The 17122-nt window shown below is 45.5% G+C and overlaps 2 protein-coding genes across 2 annotated transcripts; both read right to left on the bottom strand.

Moving 5' to 3' along the window:
• Positions 1-953: 953 nt before the first annotated feature.
• LOC122170013 (keratin, type I cytoskeletal 12-like) lies at positions 954-4995 on the bottom strand. Its single transcript, XM_042836589.1, has 8 exons — positions 4381-4995; positions 3728-3810; positions 3355-3511; positions 2818-2979; positions 2601-2726; positions 2020-2231; positions 1672-1754; positions 954-1389 (listed from the first exon to the last, which is right to left on the bottom strand). The coding sequence occupies exons 1-8, from the start codon at positions 4993-4995 to the stop codon at positions 1292-1294; spliced, it is 1536 nt and encodes a 511-aa protein (XP_042692523.1). The 3' UTR covers positions 954-1291.
• Positions 4996-6116: 1121 nt separating this feature from the next.
• LOC122170014 (keratin, type I cytoskeletal 20-like) lies at positions 6117-10546 on the bottom strand. The gene is made up of 8 exons (XM_042836590.1): positions 10074-10546; positions 9768-9850; positions 9410-9566; positions 9084-9245; positions 8876-9001; positions 8506-8726; positions 7575-7615; positions 6117-6569 (listed from the first exon to the last, which is right to left on the bottom strand). The coding sequence occupies exons 1-8, from the start codon at positions 10494-10496 to the stop codon at positions 6472-6474; spliced, it is 1311 nt and encodes a 436-aa protein (XP_042692524.1). The 5' UTR covers positions 10497-10546; the 3' UTR covers positions 6117-6471.
• Positions 10547-17122: the final 6576 nt, after the last annotated feature.

Raw genomic sequence — 17122 nt, 5'->3', positions numbered from 1 at the left:
TTTTACCTCTTCATACTGACATGTGTATAACAATCTTCTAATTAATTTCTCTCTGGCATTTATCACTGTGACTTTTATGTAGTGGTTGGCTTTCAGACACGGTGGTTTTGCCGTACTGATTTCATCCTCTGATTGTTTTTATTACCCTGGCTTTTGCTCGTTCCAAGCGGGAAGCGAAGCAGTGCTCATCGTTGGGTTTGCAGAGAGCGAAACAGAAGCACAGCATGAAATCTGTGCTGCCATCAGAATTTGAGTTTGGGTCCAATGTTGAAGGGACGTGATGGAACGTGCAGAACGTTTGTATTCTGGAGGCACCATGGATGCTTACAGGAGGTCGCAGTGTGTTCTCTTATCTGCGAATCACACAGAAATGGCCAACATTTGGACTCGCGCACAAAGATGGAGGTGCAGGTTGGGGGGTTGTGGACCGGCTCTTCGTTTTGTTCGGAACGGCGGATGTTGAGCAGCTCGCCGCCGGGCGGCCGGCAGTCAGACCGAGGGCTCAGAACGGACAACGGTGCGTCCAGCAGGCGGCGCTCCGGAGCGCCTCTCCGGTTTGTGCCGCGCTTGGAAATCGGTGAAGCCGCTCCGCTTCCCTGCGGCGGCAGCCGCTGCACCGCTGGCAGAAACTTCTCTCTTCGTCCTCTACATGGCTGCAAGTTGATAGCTTGCTTTATTTATTATTTATTATTTATTTATTTTTATCCACTATTCCTTTAATCCCAAGTTTAAGCAGTTTTTAAAAATTATTTTCATGTTCTAACATTGGATTAATGCCTCTATGTGAGGAGCGCAATACTGTGGATATTACATATGGTGAAGCAAAATGCTGAACAGAATGGAATATGTGGCTCAGGAGTCCTTGGTGGTGACGCAAAGAATGAAAGGAGATTAATATCTTAAAGCTTGCTGAGTCCTTTTATTAGTCAAGAAATTTGGAAAACTTGGTTAAAACAGCAAAAATGTATTATCTATTAATTCTATTAACTCAGAAATATAGAAAGCATATTTGATTGGATGTGTGCACAATGTTTCTAGTAACTGAACAAAGAATTGATGATAGACTTAAAGAACACCATGAAAATAATGCAGCTAATACCAATGGACTGAAGTGGAAACTGTATTGCATGGGTGCTAAGAATGAAAAAGTATGTTCTGCTTCTATCAGAGAATCTTAGCAAAAAGCCAATCTATTTTTTTTTTTTACTCCATTCACAAGAACAAACTTGTTTATACTCCTGCTTGGAAAGAAACATGGAAAGAATGGATCTTTGCGACCTCAGGTTGTGCCTCATATCTTCTCTTCAACTTCCTTCACGTGCGATGCAACAACTTTTCCATCCACCACTTCCTCAACGATGGTCTTGATCTTCCTGGTTTTGGTGGGATCTGAGCATCACAAAGGACACAAAGCAAATATTGAGCCAGTTGTTACCACAGCTCACATGGACAGCTGCGTGGAAATTAGTTACTTGTTCCAAAGAACTATGATGTAATTAAACAGAATGGCATGCATTATTTTACTTTAAAACTTTGGAAATAATTCTGAATGGGTACTTAATGGTTCTGTATCTGGTAGTTCTGCTGGTTATGCCAAACAACGTTATTTGCCTGAATTTCAGTGTTCAAGGGCTATTACAGCAAAGCTTTATTCGGTTGAGTTCTGCCTACCCTGAGAAGAATCCAGTGACTGCGTTTGTGACTTCGGCGCCGTCAAAGATGAGCTTTCAAATACAACTCCCTGCCCGCCACCCCTGAAAATGAAGCAGAGACACGCAGTGCTGCAGTGTTTGTCACGCTCAGGAGAGTTTGTGTTATTTCCTCTTCAGGTTGGCATTCATAGGTTAATTAAATACTGTGCAGAACTCATGATGTCTGTGAAGAAGAGCCAGTTTTCAGAATCTGCCCATCTGCCTTACTTGTCTTTTGGTGAGCGCAGCGCTTGTTTTTGACTCTTCCTGGAGAGGATACTGTTACTGAAAATAAAACAAAGATTTTGGATGCTTTCCTTACACAAACTCGCCGTCCAGCAGGCGGCGGTAGGTTTCGATCTCCATTTCCAGGCGAGACTTGATGTCGAGAAGCTGCTGATACTCCGCGCCCTGGCGCTCCATGTCAGCCCTGACCTGCAGCAGCTGAGACTCCAGGTTCCCAATCTGAAGCTGCATTTGTGAAAGCTGAGCGCAGTAACCTCCTTCTGTTTCTGCTAACGTGTCTTCAAGGGATTTTTTCTGTGTAGGAAAGACACTGAATAATAGCTGACTGAGGAAGAAGGATTCCTTACAAATACAAAACAACAGAATCAGTTTGATGGCAGTAAGTGTAGCCTCACTGTTCAGAGGTATTTGTTTTTTTCTTGAAATCCTGGTTTGTTAATTAGCTTTTGGTAGTTCACTGAATGTGGACATGAAAGTTCACTTGCTTTATAACATGTTGCTCCCAATCCAGTTGTGTACATATGACTGCTATTTAAGAACTAAAAGAATGCAGGATTTAATAGGAAATACATGCAAACCTTTGATCCTGTGGAAAAGTATAAGATCTAAAAAGAGCTGGTAAGTTGGAGAAGGTTCTCTGTCTAATTAGCAGTTTCCACATACCATGGCAAGCTGAGATTGTAGCTCAATTTCCAAGTTCTGAAGAGTCCGTTTCAGGTCGGTGATCTCGCTTTTCCCTGACTGAAGCTGCTCGGTGTTGGTGGAGATCTCCCTTTTCAGCTCCCCACTCTGAAATGGCAAAGAGGAAGAGTAACTCCTCTGTTCTGGGCACTCACGGTTACACGCGTTGGGCCGAATTTTCCGTCAGTGAGGTTGTTACTTTTTCATTGAACCACGCTTCAGCCTCTTTTCGGTTTTGCTCAGCAATGACTTCGTACTGCCCCCTCATGTCGTTCAGAAGCTTGGTGAGGTCAATTCCTGGGGCTGCATCCATTTCAACGCTGACTTGGCCAACTGCGCTGCTCTGGAGACCCTGGAGCTCCTGGAAAGATTTGAAGTAAAAATTATCTTAATAAAAGGCAAAATACTTCTACCAGCAACGTATGCAAAGAAATGTGTGCGACACAAATTCTTTTTCCATGGGAACCCTTCCTAACTACAACCTGCCTCTTCTTTGAAGAATATGAAATATCAAAATATGACACAGATCCTGCCTGTCATTTCCATTTGTCTCATGGATTTGATATTTAACTTTCTGATTCATTGCGTATCTCCTGAGCAAGCTCAGAAAAGAACAGCGAGCAAATGAAATACTGACATGAAACCAAGGATCTGCCACGTGTGTAACTGAGGGAATAATTGGATGTTTCGCACTTCCATCTGCCGTTTTATGAATATATAAAGAAAAAACATATACCTCTTCGTGATTCTTCTTGAGATAAGCCAGTTCTTCATTCAGGCTTTCAATCTGCATCTCCAAATCGGCTCTTGTCAAGGTCAGCTCATCCAGAACTCTGCGCAGACCGTTGATGTCAGCCTCCACACTCTGGCGAAGAGCCACTTCATTCTCATATCTGAAAAATAAGTAATTAAATATGCCTTTAATGTGGATAATGTGGCCAAATGCACACTGTTACTCTACTCCTACAGCTTTTGCTATGAAATCTTAATGCACAAAATTCTCATAGTATTTCTGTTAACTTATTCTTCAGTGAAAGAGATTTGTGAGTACTAAGAACGTTTCCCCCCGAGTACCAGGGGGAGGTTTTGCAGTACTGAGAGATACTTACTTCAGTCTGAAGTCATCAGCAGCCAGCCTGGCATTGTCAATCTGCAGGATGATTCTCGCATTGTCGATAGTCGCATTGATGATCTGGAACACAAGCACCGACCAGAGAATGATTTCACAGCCCAAGGGCTTTGCAGCTCAGCACAGCTTCTTGCACAGCTCTTATTCTAAGTGTGACAAAAGTAACTTCTCAGACCATTGCATAAATAACTACAAACGTATATAGGACAGATTTCCAGCCTCTGCAAATTGTCTTGTTTCACTTAGTGGAAGAATGCTAGTTTGCCCTGTATAGTTTAGAATCTCTGAAGGATTTGCCAGGGAGTCTGTCTAATTTATGAATTGAATTTGTGATTTTAAAAATACAAAGCTTTCTAAAATGTGAACATTTGAACAAGAGTTTGCACAGCTGGACTCCACTGCTTGCTTCCTTATTCACATTAAACCAAGTCACTTCACAGCATTGTGTGACAGAGCTACAGAACCAAAATTAATCATACATGGAAAGTTCCACACATGATTGCAGTGCAGGATGATTGCACGCATCCATCGGTAGCTTTGCTCTTGGTTTCTGAAAGGAAATTGTTATTTTTTTCCAAATGTGCTGCAATGAATTGCAAACGCAGAGATGCATTGAGTACGTAGCTTTGCTACCTTGTTTCGAAGATCTTCAATTATTGGGTAATATTTACTGTAGTCGTTCCCAGATCCCGGAACAGCAGCTCCAGGCCCATTTTTCTCATACCACTCTCGGATTTTACGTTCCAGCTCCGTATTGGCATCCTCCAGGGATCGCACTTTGTCCAGATAAGCGGCCAGGCGGTCATTGAGGTTCTGCATCGTTTCTTTTTTAGAACCAGAAAGAAGGCCGCCATCCCCACCACCACCGACGCCAAATCCACCTCCAAAACCAGCAGCTGCGCCGCTGCCAAAGCCGCCTCCAAAAACGGCGCCTGAACCGCTTCCAAAACCGCTTCCTAAACCCCCACCAAAGCCACTGCCTGAGCCGCTTCCATAGCCGCCTCCTGAGCCGCTAACGAAGCCTCCGCCAAAGCCGCTGCCTGCGCTGCTCCCGAAGCCCCCGCCGAAGCCAGAGCCGAGCAAGGAAGCAGCACCGAACCCTCCGGCGGATCCAGCGCCAAACCCGAGGCCGCTGCCGCCAAAGCCGCCTCCAGTGCTGCTGCCAGCCATCCGCAGAGAGCCCCCGCCAAGGCCGCTCCGAGAGGAGAACTGCCGGGATCCCACAGTGCTGCGCACAGACAGGGCCATGGTGCTGCGCAGGGCTGGGCTGCTCGGCCAGGCAGGGTGCGGAGCGGGGCAGATCGGGAACGCGGTCCCTTTTTATAGGGGCTGTCGTGGTGGCAGCACCCTGGCCCCAACCCCGCCTCCAAACAGAGCCCTGAATTCTTTCTCTCTCTCTCTTTCGAATTTAGGGAGGAGAAAAGCAGTTTAGTAAATCCAGGGCAAACTAAATGATACGTGCAAATCTAAATTGCCCGTGGGAGCGGAAATCTGGCACCCTGCAGGTGTTTGTATGAGGAGAAATGGGTGGGGTAGAGCTGAGACATCGAGATGATGTTTTGCCATGTGCAATGGAGCGCAAATTTCTTTTCACATTTCAATCCATCTTAAATAATTTTTTTGTCACTGCATATTCACTGCTTTCTTGGTTTGGGGCTATTTTCATAGAATTATGCTTGAGTGAGCAGAACGATCCCTTTCGTGTGATACTTCCCAGCATGTCAAAAATGTGTCTCTATCCACAACACTTTTCTGGTACAAACCTGTGGCTTCTCTGGGTGCCAAATAAGAACTTAGCGAGAAGATCAAACGTGGCTCTAGGTTAGAAGCTTTGAGCTGGAAGCTCTTCAAAATCAATGTAGTTTTATTTCTAAGTTATTTTGAAAGACAAAAAATCGATTTTCCTTTGTCCTGGGTTAATTATATCACTGGATTTGTCAACTGAAATGTACTCCTCTTTAATTAACGCACACCCAGGAGCTCAGGTGTGGTTTTTGGGGTGGGCGGGGGTGGCAAACCGTATTAAGAGCAGTAGATCAAAAGTTTAAGTGAAGCATTTATGTAGAAATGAATTGATAGCCTGATATCAGTGACTCGGGACTAAGAAAGCAAAGAATTATTTCCCTTGGCAGCTCTTTATGATAATGTAAATAATGCAGTGGGCAGGAGCGACTGCAGAAGGAAGAGCTGTGTGTTGTGTGAGGAGGAAGCGCCGACTCCTTGGCTGAAGGGCTCAGCAGGTTTGTGCAGCAGCGAGGGGGGCTGGCAGACGTGGCACTGCTCAGCTCGTATCTGACAGGCAGGTTGTATGATTGGTTATCAGGTATCTTTGGAAATTCCCAGAGAATGACAATTAACGAGAAGGCTTCTTCAGTTTTGCATTTTAATTTATTATGAAATGAAAATTGATGTTTCTTATTTGAAAATCACGTTTATTGAAGTGAGTCTCCAATGCACTGCAGTGATATTTCACATTCAGAACAGATGCACCGAATCAACATTTTGATGCTTTTTCAAATACAAATCTACTCTAGATGTTCTGCTGTGTAAGGCAAAAATGATTTTATTAATAAACACACACACACACAAAGATGAAAAACTGAATTGTCTGAGATTTGATAATTTGGCATTTTTCAACCCTTGCTGCTTTCAGGGAGAGTTAAATTGGTTTCTTTATGAAGTGCAGTGGTGCCATTTTGGTGCTCTCCCCTCCACCGGCGCTGCTCACATCTTCTCCTCAATCTCCTTAATCTGAGAGGACACGACTTTGCCATCAATCACCTCTTCGACAATGGTCTTGATCTTTTTAACTTTATTTGATTCTGGTAATGAAATGGAGCAGTAAATTAATAAAAATGGAGAGTGTATTGACAGGATAAAATTACTGTAGCACTGGCAGCAATTTCACTAATGAGAAAATAGACAAAAGCATCTTTTCAATGCACAGTTACTAGGAAGTAAACTTTTGGGTTTATCTTCCTTCTAACATTCTGTATGTTACCCATAATACTATTCTGGGTGTTGTGTTAAATAACTGTTCATCATTATGTTTTTGCTTCAGATTTGCACAAATTTGCAAACCTCAAAACTAGGACCTTGCTTACACAGATGGATTTTTTTGCTGTTGAAGTGTGTGCACTTCATTTAGGAGCCTGATCTCCTTGTGCGGTCAGTGGAGAGAAGCAGATGCCTCTGAAAACCTTCAGGAAGGAATTCCATGACCTTGCTGCTCATCTGCCCTTTGAGAAGTCTGTGGTTTTACCTTTGGCACTGTATAACCAAGATGTTATAATGTATAACCAAGATGTTATAATTTGTATAACCAAGATGTTATAATTGCAATATAATCAAGAGAGTAAAGCAAAGCAGACAACGATCACAAAAGAGAATAAATGGAAGAGCTTACCCTTGGGTTGAGCTCACCAGAAGATACCAAAAGAGGGGATCTCCAGAAGAGATCCTTCCCCTCTGGTAGCCAGCTCTTAAATAGGTCCAGGAGGGGTGGAGCCTGGCTCCACCCCTTCCGGCAGCACAGGTGAATTGCCTTCACCTGTGCTCCTCTGGCTGACTCAAGGCTCACCTCAGGTGATCAATCAGAGGTTCAGGCCGTGACTCAGCAGTTCCCATACAGGCACCTAGGTTACACACATAACGCAGGGCTTGTATAATCCCTGCAGCTTCCCTGCTCATACGGTTGATTGCTTTCTTGTTCTAAGAGTTCACTGGTGGTTTATTTGCTCTGAAACTGTGCTTTTTAAAATCAGGCTGCTTAAGTCCATAACATTTAAACAAGAAGCCATCAAAAATACATGGCCTGTGCAACATACCTTTTTCAAGCTCATTTGTAAGTGCCTCCTCTTGGACAAACCTGTTCAGATCGTAAACAGACAAATGTAAGTAAACTGTGCGTGACATATTGAAGGAACAACCTGGTATGCTTTCTGCACCTTTCATCAGAACACGTAAATTTCCTTTCATCAAGATGTTGGCTAAAGCCAAGCCGTGTGTTCAGATGAGTTTTCATTACTAAAGTAAATTTCATCTAGCATTAGCGATAGGTGAAGTTAACCTGCAGGCTGATTTCTGCACTGTTACAACTTCAGCTCCTGAGGATTTGCCCAGCCTGGTTCCTGAGGCAGAACTGCTGCACGGGGAGACCTTTGGGGAAGCACTGCTCTCTGCTTGTGCTGCTCTTTCAGAAACCTCTGTGCGCTGCACAGCAAGGGATGCTGGACTATCCAGACAAAAGGTGTCAGCTCATTTGCACCTCCTACCTATTTAAGTAGCTCAGCTGCTGGCAGCAGAAGTACAGCAGAGCAGAATCCTGTGCAGGCTCCAAAACTTGCCATAGACTGCAAGAGGAGGTCAGTGTGTGCTCACTGAGTGCCTTGCTCTAAAGTGGGCAGGTGCTCATGTAGCCTAAAGCAGTTTAAAAAACTGTGCCCTGGGTTTCTGTCATTATAGTTATGGAAACGTTGATCTAAAACCGCATCACCTTTATTCATGAGTGTGGGCGGCTATCAGGCTGCTCAGCTCAAGGAGACTAACAGCACGTAGCTGTGCACAGGCTGGCACAGACTGATCTGAGCACTGCAGCAGCCTCTGAAGGAGCACAGACTGCAGCCTGCTTGGAGCCTACAGCTGAGAGCCGGGCAACAGACAGACTTTTTCCTTCAAAAACCAGGTGCCAGAAGGCAGATTTTACCACTGTCTGAGAATTCAGAGAGCGTTTGCACTGCTGTCGGCCCCTTTCCTCACCTGACGTCCTCTCCTTCCAGCAGACGTCGGTACGTGGCGATCTCCAGCTCCAGGCGAGTCTTGATGTCCAGCAGGATGCTGTACTCCGTGTTCTGTGCCTCCATGTCGGCCCGCAGTTGCCTCAGCTGATTCTCTAACCTGGCAATTGTCTCCTGTATTTGAGCCAACTGAAAACTGTAACGTGCTTCAGTTTCAGCCAGAGTGTCTTCCAAAGACTTCTTCTACAATGAGTGAAAAGAACAGATTTATTGTTCAAGAGGATGCGTTTTGTCCTTAAAATTAGATTTGGAAAAATGTCGCAGTTTCTGTATTTATCTCTATAACCATCTTCTAAACACGGGCCCAACTTCAAGAACTGTGTATTACTCACCATGTTCAGATTGGTCTGTAATTCCACCTCCAGGCTATGGCAGATCTGTCTCCGATCTGTGACCTGTCTCCTTTGTTCTTGCAGCTGTTCTACATTGATTGCTACTTCCTGGTTCAGCACTTCTGTCTGAAATACGAAAATGGAAGGACTGTAAGCTGTGACCAAACATGACAGGGGCTCTTGCTGATGTTCAAGCCATTGATCTTACTTGCTTTTCAAATCGTTCTTTGGCTTCCTGGCGGTTCTTTTCTGCCATTTCTTCATACTGCCGCCTCATGTTTTCCATAATGCTTGAGAGATCAGTACCTGGAGCAGCATCCACCTCTACGCTCACCGAGCCGCCCACTTGTTTGCGCAGTCTGTCAACCTCCTGCAACATTGAGCACCGCGTTAGCATCAGCTCAAGTGAACTTTCAGACCTAAATATCGGGCGGAAGTCCAAAATTACAGACATGGAGCTGACTCTTAATTCTTAGATGTCCCTGACAAAAAACAAGCAAACAAACAAACAGGTGACAGTTTTGCTGCTCTCACCTCCTCATGGTTCTTCTTAAGAAACACTATTTCTTCATTCACATTTTCAATCTGTGATTCCAAGTCTGATTTAGTTAAAGTCAGGTCGTCAAGGACTCTCAGCAGCCCATTGATGTCGCTCTCAACACTTTGCCTGAGCAATAACTCATTTTCAAACCTGTAAAACAAGGCTTCTTTGGTCATCATCGAAGTGCTGCTGTTTGACAGAAATATCAAATCAATTACTTTTACAGCCCGAGTCCTAGAATATTTGTTTTTACTGATCTTTGTGGCTTACTTCTTAGCTTTGATACCAATGACTAGATGTTATCCTGAATAACTGGGACATGAAGGAGTGCAGGCAATGCGTGCAACTTACTTCAGTCTGAAATCATCAGCAGCCAGCTTGGCGTTGTCAATCTGCAGGACAAGCTTTGCATTTTCCATCTGTGCAGCACTGATCTGAAAAGGAATGGTTGGAAAGGGATGAAGCAGTGGTAGCAGAACTCACAAAGGACACTGAGTGAGTCTTAAACATTAGAAAGTCTGTCACTAATTTGTATCCGGCCAGCATTAAGCATTTCCTGTTCCAGGTGAGACAGTTCCAACTTGAAACAGCAGCTTTTCCACAATAGATTGTGATCTTGCAGTTCATGTTGTTATGGATGGCTGTACGAGATCTTACCTTGTTTTGGAGATCCTCGATTGTTTGAAAGTAGGAGCTGTAGTCGCTCCTTATGCCTCCTGTATTCTTCTCATGCCACTCCCTGATCTGCTTCTCAAGCAGGGAGTTTGCTTTCTCCAGAGAGCGCACCCTCTCCAGATAGGCGGCCAAACGGTCGTTTAGGTTTTGCATGGTTGATTTCTCATTGCCGGAGAGCAGCAGGTCGTTGTCAGAAAAGTTGGAGTAGAAGGCACCGCCGGAGCTCTGCCTGCGGACGGAGCTGCTGGAGACGCGGGTGCCATAGCCGCCCGCCCCGCCGTAGACGCTGGGCGCCTGGATGCGCTGCACGGCCGTGCTCCTGATGGACAGGGCGCTGCTGCCGGGCGCTGTGCCCTGCAGGCGGGCAGCCGTGCCCAGCTGGAAGCTTTGCGTGGAGAACGACATCGTGCTTCTGCTGAGGTGGGGCGGCTGACTCTACAACAGCGAGCAGCTGGAGCGAGGTGCGGTGTGCGTTCCGTCCACCTTTATGTTGTCTGTGGAAGAGGAAGCGCGGTGGTTGTAAACCCCACCTCTCTTGACGCATGCTGTAATTGGTGTCAGTGCAAACAAAGCGCAGGACATTGTCCCCGCATTCTGTAGCGCAAAGGGTTTTTAATCTCTTCATCTGCCTTTGAAAAAACTCCTCAGGAAATTTGGTTTTCTTCGTTTTTAGTTTGAATAAAAGATAAAACACAAACGAGCTGCTGAATCATTTATAGCAGCCTGTCTCTATACGGCCATTGTCAAACAGATCCCGTGTGCAGGTTATGAAATTAAAATGAGTTGACTGTATGTGACAGGAGACTTTAAATATTTATATCTCAATCAAGTACATATTGCTGTTGTGTGAGCCGTCGCCTGGGCCCGAGGGTGGTGTAGAAAAGTCACAAAATGATTAGAAAGATGGCATTTGTAGCGACTGCCTTAATTCATTCGACTGTGGGCACAAAACAGTAATCTTGGTGTGAAAATTACTGGCGTAGTTTGCTTGCATTGAATGTATGCTGTTCAGTGGTAGAAGGTCCTTAGAAGTTGAACTGGGCTGCAGTTCAGTTGAGATGAGTCAGAAAGTGCATTGCTGTGTGAGTAGGCAAAGCCATAAGGCTAATGGAACCACCTTGATTGCTCACTTATTTTACATGTGAGATGCTGATGTCCATAGATGGAGCTGAGATCCAGCTTCCAGCACAGCTTGGTGCTCCTCAGCTCCAAGGCCTCCCGTGCGGCTGAAGGGAGAGCAGAGCAGAGCCCGGCAGTGTGCTCAGCACGCTGTGCCCTGCTGTTCCGCTGCTGGCTGCTCTGCCGCTGACAGGAAATCAGCTGCCTCTGTTCAGCACACAAAGAAACCACAGCAGCTGTGTTTTGAGGAGTTCCTCCAGCTGCAGTAGATGTACTTCCGAGATGTGAAATGCTGAGATACAGTGGACAGTGAGTGGAGAAGCTGATTGCTGAGGGAGTTACTGGCGCTGCACGAAAGCAAGCAGCAGGTGTGCAGCAGGACAAAGCAGGTGTAGTTCCTTGGGGCACTGCTTTTAGTGTACTTCAGTGTATTAATAATGTATAGCTAGTCAGGCAGAACAGTTAACATGTATTGTTTATTTTAGTGAAAAAGAGCTGCTGTACGTACTGGTCTTCAATCTGGGGACAAGGAAATTGGTGGCAGGCTGAGCTGAGGGGCACTGTGCTGCATCTCAGAAGCATCCGCAGGATTTGAGAACTGAGTGTGGGATTCTATGGGCCCAGTTGTGCTCAGTTAAGTTACAGTGCTGTCAGAAGTCTGCTGAGTGGTGCTGGAGCAAGGCAGAGTTCAGCTGCTCTGGAAATATGCATATTCCAAAGCAACATGAGCAGCGTTCAGGGCAGAGCTCCTTTTCATGAAGATGCAAAGCATACATTCAGCTGTCTGAACTGTCGTTGGACCTTGAGCTTTGGGTGTAGCTGAAAAGCATAAGTGTCTGAAAAACATTTATGGCAGGGCCAGTCAAAGTACACTAGCCAGGTCAATTGGCCTGTTGCTATAGACACTCAGGGAGGGTCTGTTCTATCTGCTCTGAATAGGAGTCATTGCCATTATTAGGGCACGGCAAAGATACTGCTACAATTACATCTTCTGGCCGTGTGTTTCACTGCCTGGGTCTCTTATAGTATTCTCTGATGACTTGTTTTTAGCAGACTCTGTGCTTTGTCAGATTTTACGCAGATGTCTGAAGGTCTGTGTGTACTCACAATAACTGTTGTAGCAACGCCAGCAAGTTGTTTGATTTCCTGTCACCTTTGTGATGGTCGCTGAGCTATGAAGATAACCATACAAGGCTGTGATAACGTTGCGTGCCACGTCGCGCCTGTTAGTCACCAAGCAGCCAGAGGTAACCAGGCACGGGAGTTCCAGGAAAAAAGACACACCCAGCTTTGGCTCTGGGTTTGAGCAGCCTGGAGCTGGAGCACCTCTTTCCCTTTGGCTGAATTAAAGGTTTAACTAAAAAGGTTTTTTCAGTTCAGGCTTTAGTGATGATCCGCTTTAATGGTGAAATCCAGCGCCTGTTTATTAGTCCCCGTGACCGCATGGTTGGTTCAGTTCGGGTTTTGTGTCATAACAAATTGATTCCATAATGTCTTTTACAACGCAGTTGTGAAAAGGCTTCCGCTGTACGAAGTACATTCAAGGAAGAGGAGTTCTGTGCTCAGTATTTCAGCCGTGTTCCAGCCACGATCCATATTGCTGTGTTTGAAAAATACCCCCTTCTCCTCATAACCTCCCTGTGAGAAGATGTGGCCTCATTTGTGCCACACGTCTGGTTTGGAACCAAGAGAGCAGCAAGGTGGGCATTCAGGCACTGTGCTGCTGTGCAGGTACAAGCCAACGGCAGCTTCTGAAAGCAGATTTTAATGAAAGAGTGAAAAAGGATACTTAGGACAGTTCTCCACCCTGAAAGCAAACAGTGTTTGCACCATTTGTTAATGCTGCACCCTAGAATGCAAACTGTAAACAGAGATATTTCGTGTTTTGCAAACTGTGATCCAGGCTCACTATGTTCGAACTGGGAAGCAGGATTTCCCAGGGCACAACGACCCTGCAGTCTGCAGGAAAAGCTCCTCCTTTGCACCTGGCGCTGGGACCCGTTCTGTGTTGGTCTCTTTTATCTGAGAGCCACTAAATGGGAGCAGCCGGGCTGGGTTCACGCGAAGGCAGAAAGGATGGAGCTTTCTGGCTCTTGTCCCTGCTGACTGCTGTGAGAACGGAGGGCTTTTCTCAGAACAAGTGAGGGGTGCTTGTCTGAGCTACAAAAGCACTGCAACCAAATCAGAGAAGGACAGATGAGGTCACTAATTGACTGCCTTCCTTAATGCCTGAACACCTGCAGTGCAAGATCTTACAGTGGCTGCCTCACCTACGTATTTTTTTCCTTATTTCCTTCTCCTTTTTACCTTCTGTCCAGTGAAAATATTCAACTAGTCAAAACACTCCACCTTTTGTTTTCTGCAGTGAGTTTTTGATCGGAGGCAGATTTAACATGATGTTAAATTGGACAGTACTCGAGGAAGTGCTGCGGATTTGCAGTGGTGAGGAGGAGAGCGTGTTGGATGCATCCTTCCCCAGCCACTGACTGCAGAGTTGGGAGCTGCCTGTCCTGGCTTAGCCACTGTCAAGTAGAACCAAAGTCAGTGCCAAGGAAAACAGCTCCAGGCCACACAAATGACTCTTTTTTTTCCCCCTTTCAAAGTATTGCAAATGTCAGCTTTAATGTAATCTAAGAGATCGCCAGTAGGAATTTTTCCCCTGTGGGACCCATGAGCAGCTGAGGGGCAGCGGAGGAGAAAATCAGCAAGCTGCAGAATATTCTCCTTGGTGTGAGAGCAACCAGTAGCAATGTTGGCTGAACGCCTGTGCGTGTGGAAATGAGGTTTGTAAGCAGCCATATGAAACAGCTTAAAGCTAGCACAAAGCTGGGACGGCTCAAAGCCACGGGAAGATGTGACACAGAGCAGTGGGGTCCCAGAATACCTGGGCTGGAAGGGCCCACGGGATCATGGACTTGCAGGACCTCCTCCCAACATGTCTGCATCGTTCAGCAAGCAAACACAATTTCCATGGCCCTGAGCAAATATATGCACACTGATAGCACACTGTGACAGTTGGGTACAAACACTGCACTGCACGCCATGACATTTATGTAGAATTTTTCTCTAGCTCTTACAAAACAGCAGCCCTTGGGGTGCTGGCAGTGCCCAGCACACAGTCCCAGCTCCAGTCGGCTCTCTGACCTTGGCCCAGGGGAGGCACAGCTACCAGGGCAGCTGCTGTGCTGACTCAGTCTCACCTTCACGCAGAAGTGTCGTGCAGATGGAGCTGTGTGTCACTAGGGGCCACCATAGGCCTTCTGAGAGGAGCTGCCCGTGGAGTCTGTACTGCTTGCTGCAGCTGGCAGCTCGGCGCTGGATCCAGAGCGTGCTTCGTGACAGTTATGTAACAAAACTTCACGTATTACCCGCTTTTCTGTTCCCATATCCAGAAGAAAAATTTTTGGCATAATTCTTGTGGCCAGATGTGTAAAGCAGTATTTATCTTCACAGCCACAAGCTGTGGTTAAAAGGAGTTCAGTGGTTGTGGCAGTGAGCTTGTTAAGCAACAGCTCTGAGTATTTTCTGTCTGCACCTCCTGTAATGACAGACGTGTTCATTATCCATTCAGCTGATGCCCCTTTCTTCATTGCTGCAGCTCAAGTACCTTGATCCTTAGAGAGGAGTAAACTCTGGACATTAAACATACATATGTTTTTTGTTATTTGTGTGCTTTGTTTGATTCTGTTGTGTTTTTTCATAGTAGCAATGTCATTTCCAGTGGAACATATCGCTCAGAAAATGGCTCAGTGGGAGCCTTGAAGCTGCTCTGTGGCAACATTAATGAAGAGCTGCCACAGCTTCAACATTGCTTTGTGCCTCAGTAGGAAGGAAGGTGATTTGCCTTTTGAGAAGTGGTGATTTGCCAGCACTGATAACTTTCAGGTTCCCTTTTTGGGCCCGGTTCTAACAGCACCGCACGCCGCCTCCTTTGTATTTGCAGTGCTAAGAGTTCCTTCCTGTTTGTTTGTTTTACGCCTCTGATGCTGCAGTTTCTGTTGGTGTGATCCAGGCACTGCAGCTCCCAGCTGGAGCTCAAACTTTTCTCTGAAGGTTTCACATTTTGTCCACAGAAGTCCTGCATGGTTTGTCAGCTACTTGTCACCTTGTTTCTTTCCTCTTCTTTTCCCTGTCTGCTTCAAATAATTATTCCTCTAAATTAATTATGTTTTCTCTAATTAAATTGTATTCCTCATTTTCACTGCATTCATTAGAGCTTAATGACAGCCTATCAAATTAAATCCCTTTGGCTCATCCTTAGGATGTTGTGAAGCAAAGAAGATTTACCCCTGAAGTCCAGATAGTTATTGAAAGTGTCTTTGCCACAGCCAATGTTGTGATTTTATGCCTTCAAGCTTCTGCTGCATATTCAGACATTCAAGAGGCAATTTAACGTGTCTAGAAGCAGCAGCAGTGCTCCCATCCGCCATCAGGTCACGTCTGGTCCTTTTCTGTCATAAGTCTGTCTGTACTTTTCTATCATAAGGACTTTTCTATCATCAGGACAGTCCAGAACTCAAATGTGAGGAGCTGGTGGTTGTGTTCAAAGCGATTCTCCTGGGAGCAGCTCCTTCCTGCCAACCCTTAGGTGTACGGCTCAAAAAGGTCATTTCAGTATAGCTCTACAAATACAAATGCCTTCAAAACACGGCTTGAAAAGAAACGGAATTACAGTGAGGCAGGGGTTCTGAGGAAGCAGCGTGCAGTAAAACAGGCCCAGATGCTTCCTGCTTTCTTAAAGCCAAACACATGGAGCCAGCAATTAAGATGCACTGCAGAATAGTTGGGGCAGTGGGGGGCAGGGGGTGCAGGCCTCTCAAGCATCATTCTTTATTTGCCTTCCCATCTATAGATTCTTCCCTCTTCTACATGATTCACACACGGGAGCAGGCATCTCCCAGCAGAACTGCAGAAACCTTTATAGGTCAGGGTGTGGGCATTGTGAAATGCTTTACTGGCTCTTCCACCTATTCTCTGTGCTTCGGTAATAGCATGCACACAGTGTTTTTAGCAGTGATGTAAATGCTAGATTTTGTTTTCTGCTCCTGCTGAAATGACGAGCTTAATTTTGCATCTGTATTAACGAGGCAGGTACAAAGCAAAAATTTTGCATTCAAGAGAAGTTTCTTGCTTGTAAATAAGCAAGAGAGCTGCCAATGTGTGGCCACATCACCAGAAAGAATGCGTGATTAATGGCACCAACCATTACTGCATTACCTCATCGCAGACCTCTTCCAGAGGATCAACAATTCACTTAGCAAAGCTGTGTATTGTAATGCACCTTAATAAGTTCTAACATTTCTACAAGTGAAATGAGCTGTGACTCATACGCATTCTGGAGTGCATTCAAGTCTGTTATAAATACGTTGGAGGATTATTTAGTGCAGGACTTCCTTAAATGGCAGGTGAAACTACGAGCGGGGATTTGAGAATGCTGGTGGTTTCAGCCTCCTTTTATAGCCTGAAAGTTCCTCAGTCTTGTCGGTCTGCAGTAGTGTTACATCACTCAGCCTTAGAAATGGCATTATGTCCTGCTGGGGTTTTTCTGCTATCCTCCTCCATCTGTGGGAAATAGAATGTCTTCATTTTGAGCCTGTTCTTTTCATGATCTTTCAAATCAGAAAAATGGCAGATTCCCTTGGGCCTGGGTCAGTCACTTCTTTGATACTGAATGAGCACCTCTGTATGCATTTAATACGAATGTGGAATAAATTCCAGCTCGCGGCGTGTTGAAACAGCCGTACGATGAAATAATGCCACAATCTGTAAAGCAATGCAGTATCACACTTGTGAAGATTTCCCTCCCTTCGAGACACTGATCTCAGTCTCAGGGAAAGCAGGACAAACCTCACCTCTTTTTTAGAGTTTCCCACATTCTACAAAATCAGCAAAACTGCTGTCAGTGTTGCTCC

The sequence above is a fragment of the Centrocercus urophasianus genome, unplaced genomic scaffold (assembly GCF_019232065.1).
Source record: "Centrocercus urophasianus isolate 14NV4802_14NV808 unplaced genomic scaffold, USGS_Curo_1.0 seq_62, whole genome shotgun sequence".
Lineage (NCBI taxonomy): Eukaryota > Metazoa > Chordata > Aves > Galliformes > Phasianidae > Centrocercus > Centrocercus urophasianus.
The sequence above is the reverse complement of the archived record's forward strand: the minus strand, read 5'-3'. Positions and strand labels throughout refer to the sequence as shown.

Coding starts and splice junctions, on each gene's coding strand:
- LOC122170013 (XM_042836589.1), bottom strand. CDS start 4,995: ATGGCCCTGTCTGTGCGCAGCACTGTGGGATCCCGGCAGTTCTCCTCT. Junction 3,512..3,727: donor GCTGATGACTTCAGACTGAA/GTAAGTATCTCT, acceptor CTTATTTTTCAG/ATATGAGAATGAAGTGGCTC. Junction 1,755..2,019: donor CGCCGCCTGCTGGACGGCGA/GTTTGTGTAAGG, acceptor CTTCATTTTCAG/GGGTGGCGGGCAGGGAGTTG.
- LOC122170014 (XM_042836590.1), bottom strand. CDS start 10,496: ATGTCGTTCTCCACGCAAAGCTTCCAGCTGGGCACGGCTGCCCGCCTG. Junction 9,567..9,767: donor GCTGATGATTTCAGACTGAA/GTAAGTTGCACG, acceptor CTTGTTTTACAG/GTTTGAAAATGAGTTATTGC. Junction 8,727..8,875: donor TACAGACCAATCTGAACATG/GTGAGTAATACA, acceptor CACTCATTGTAG/AAGAAGTCTTTGGAAGACAC.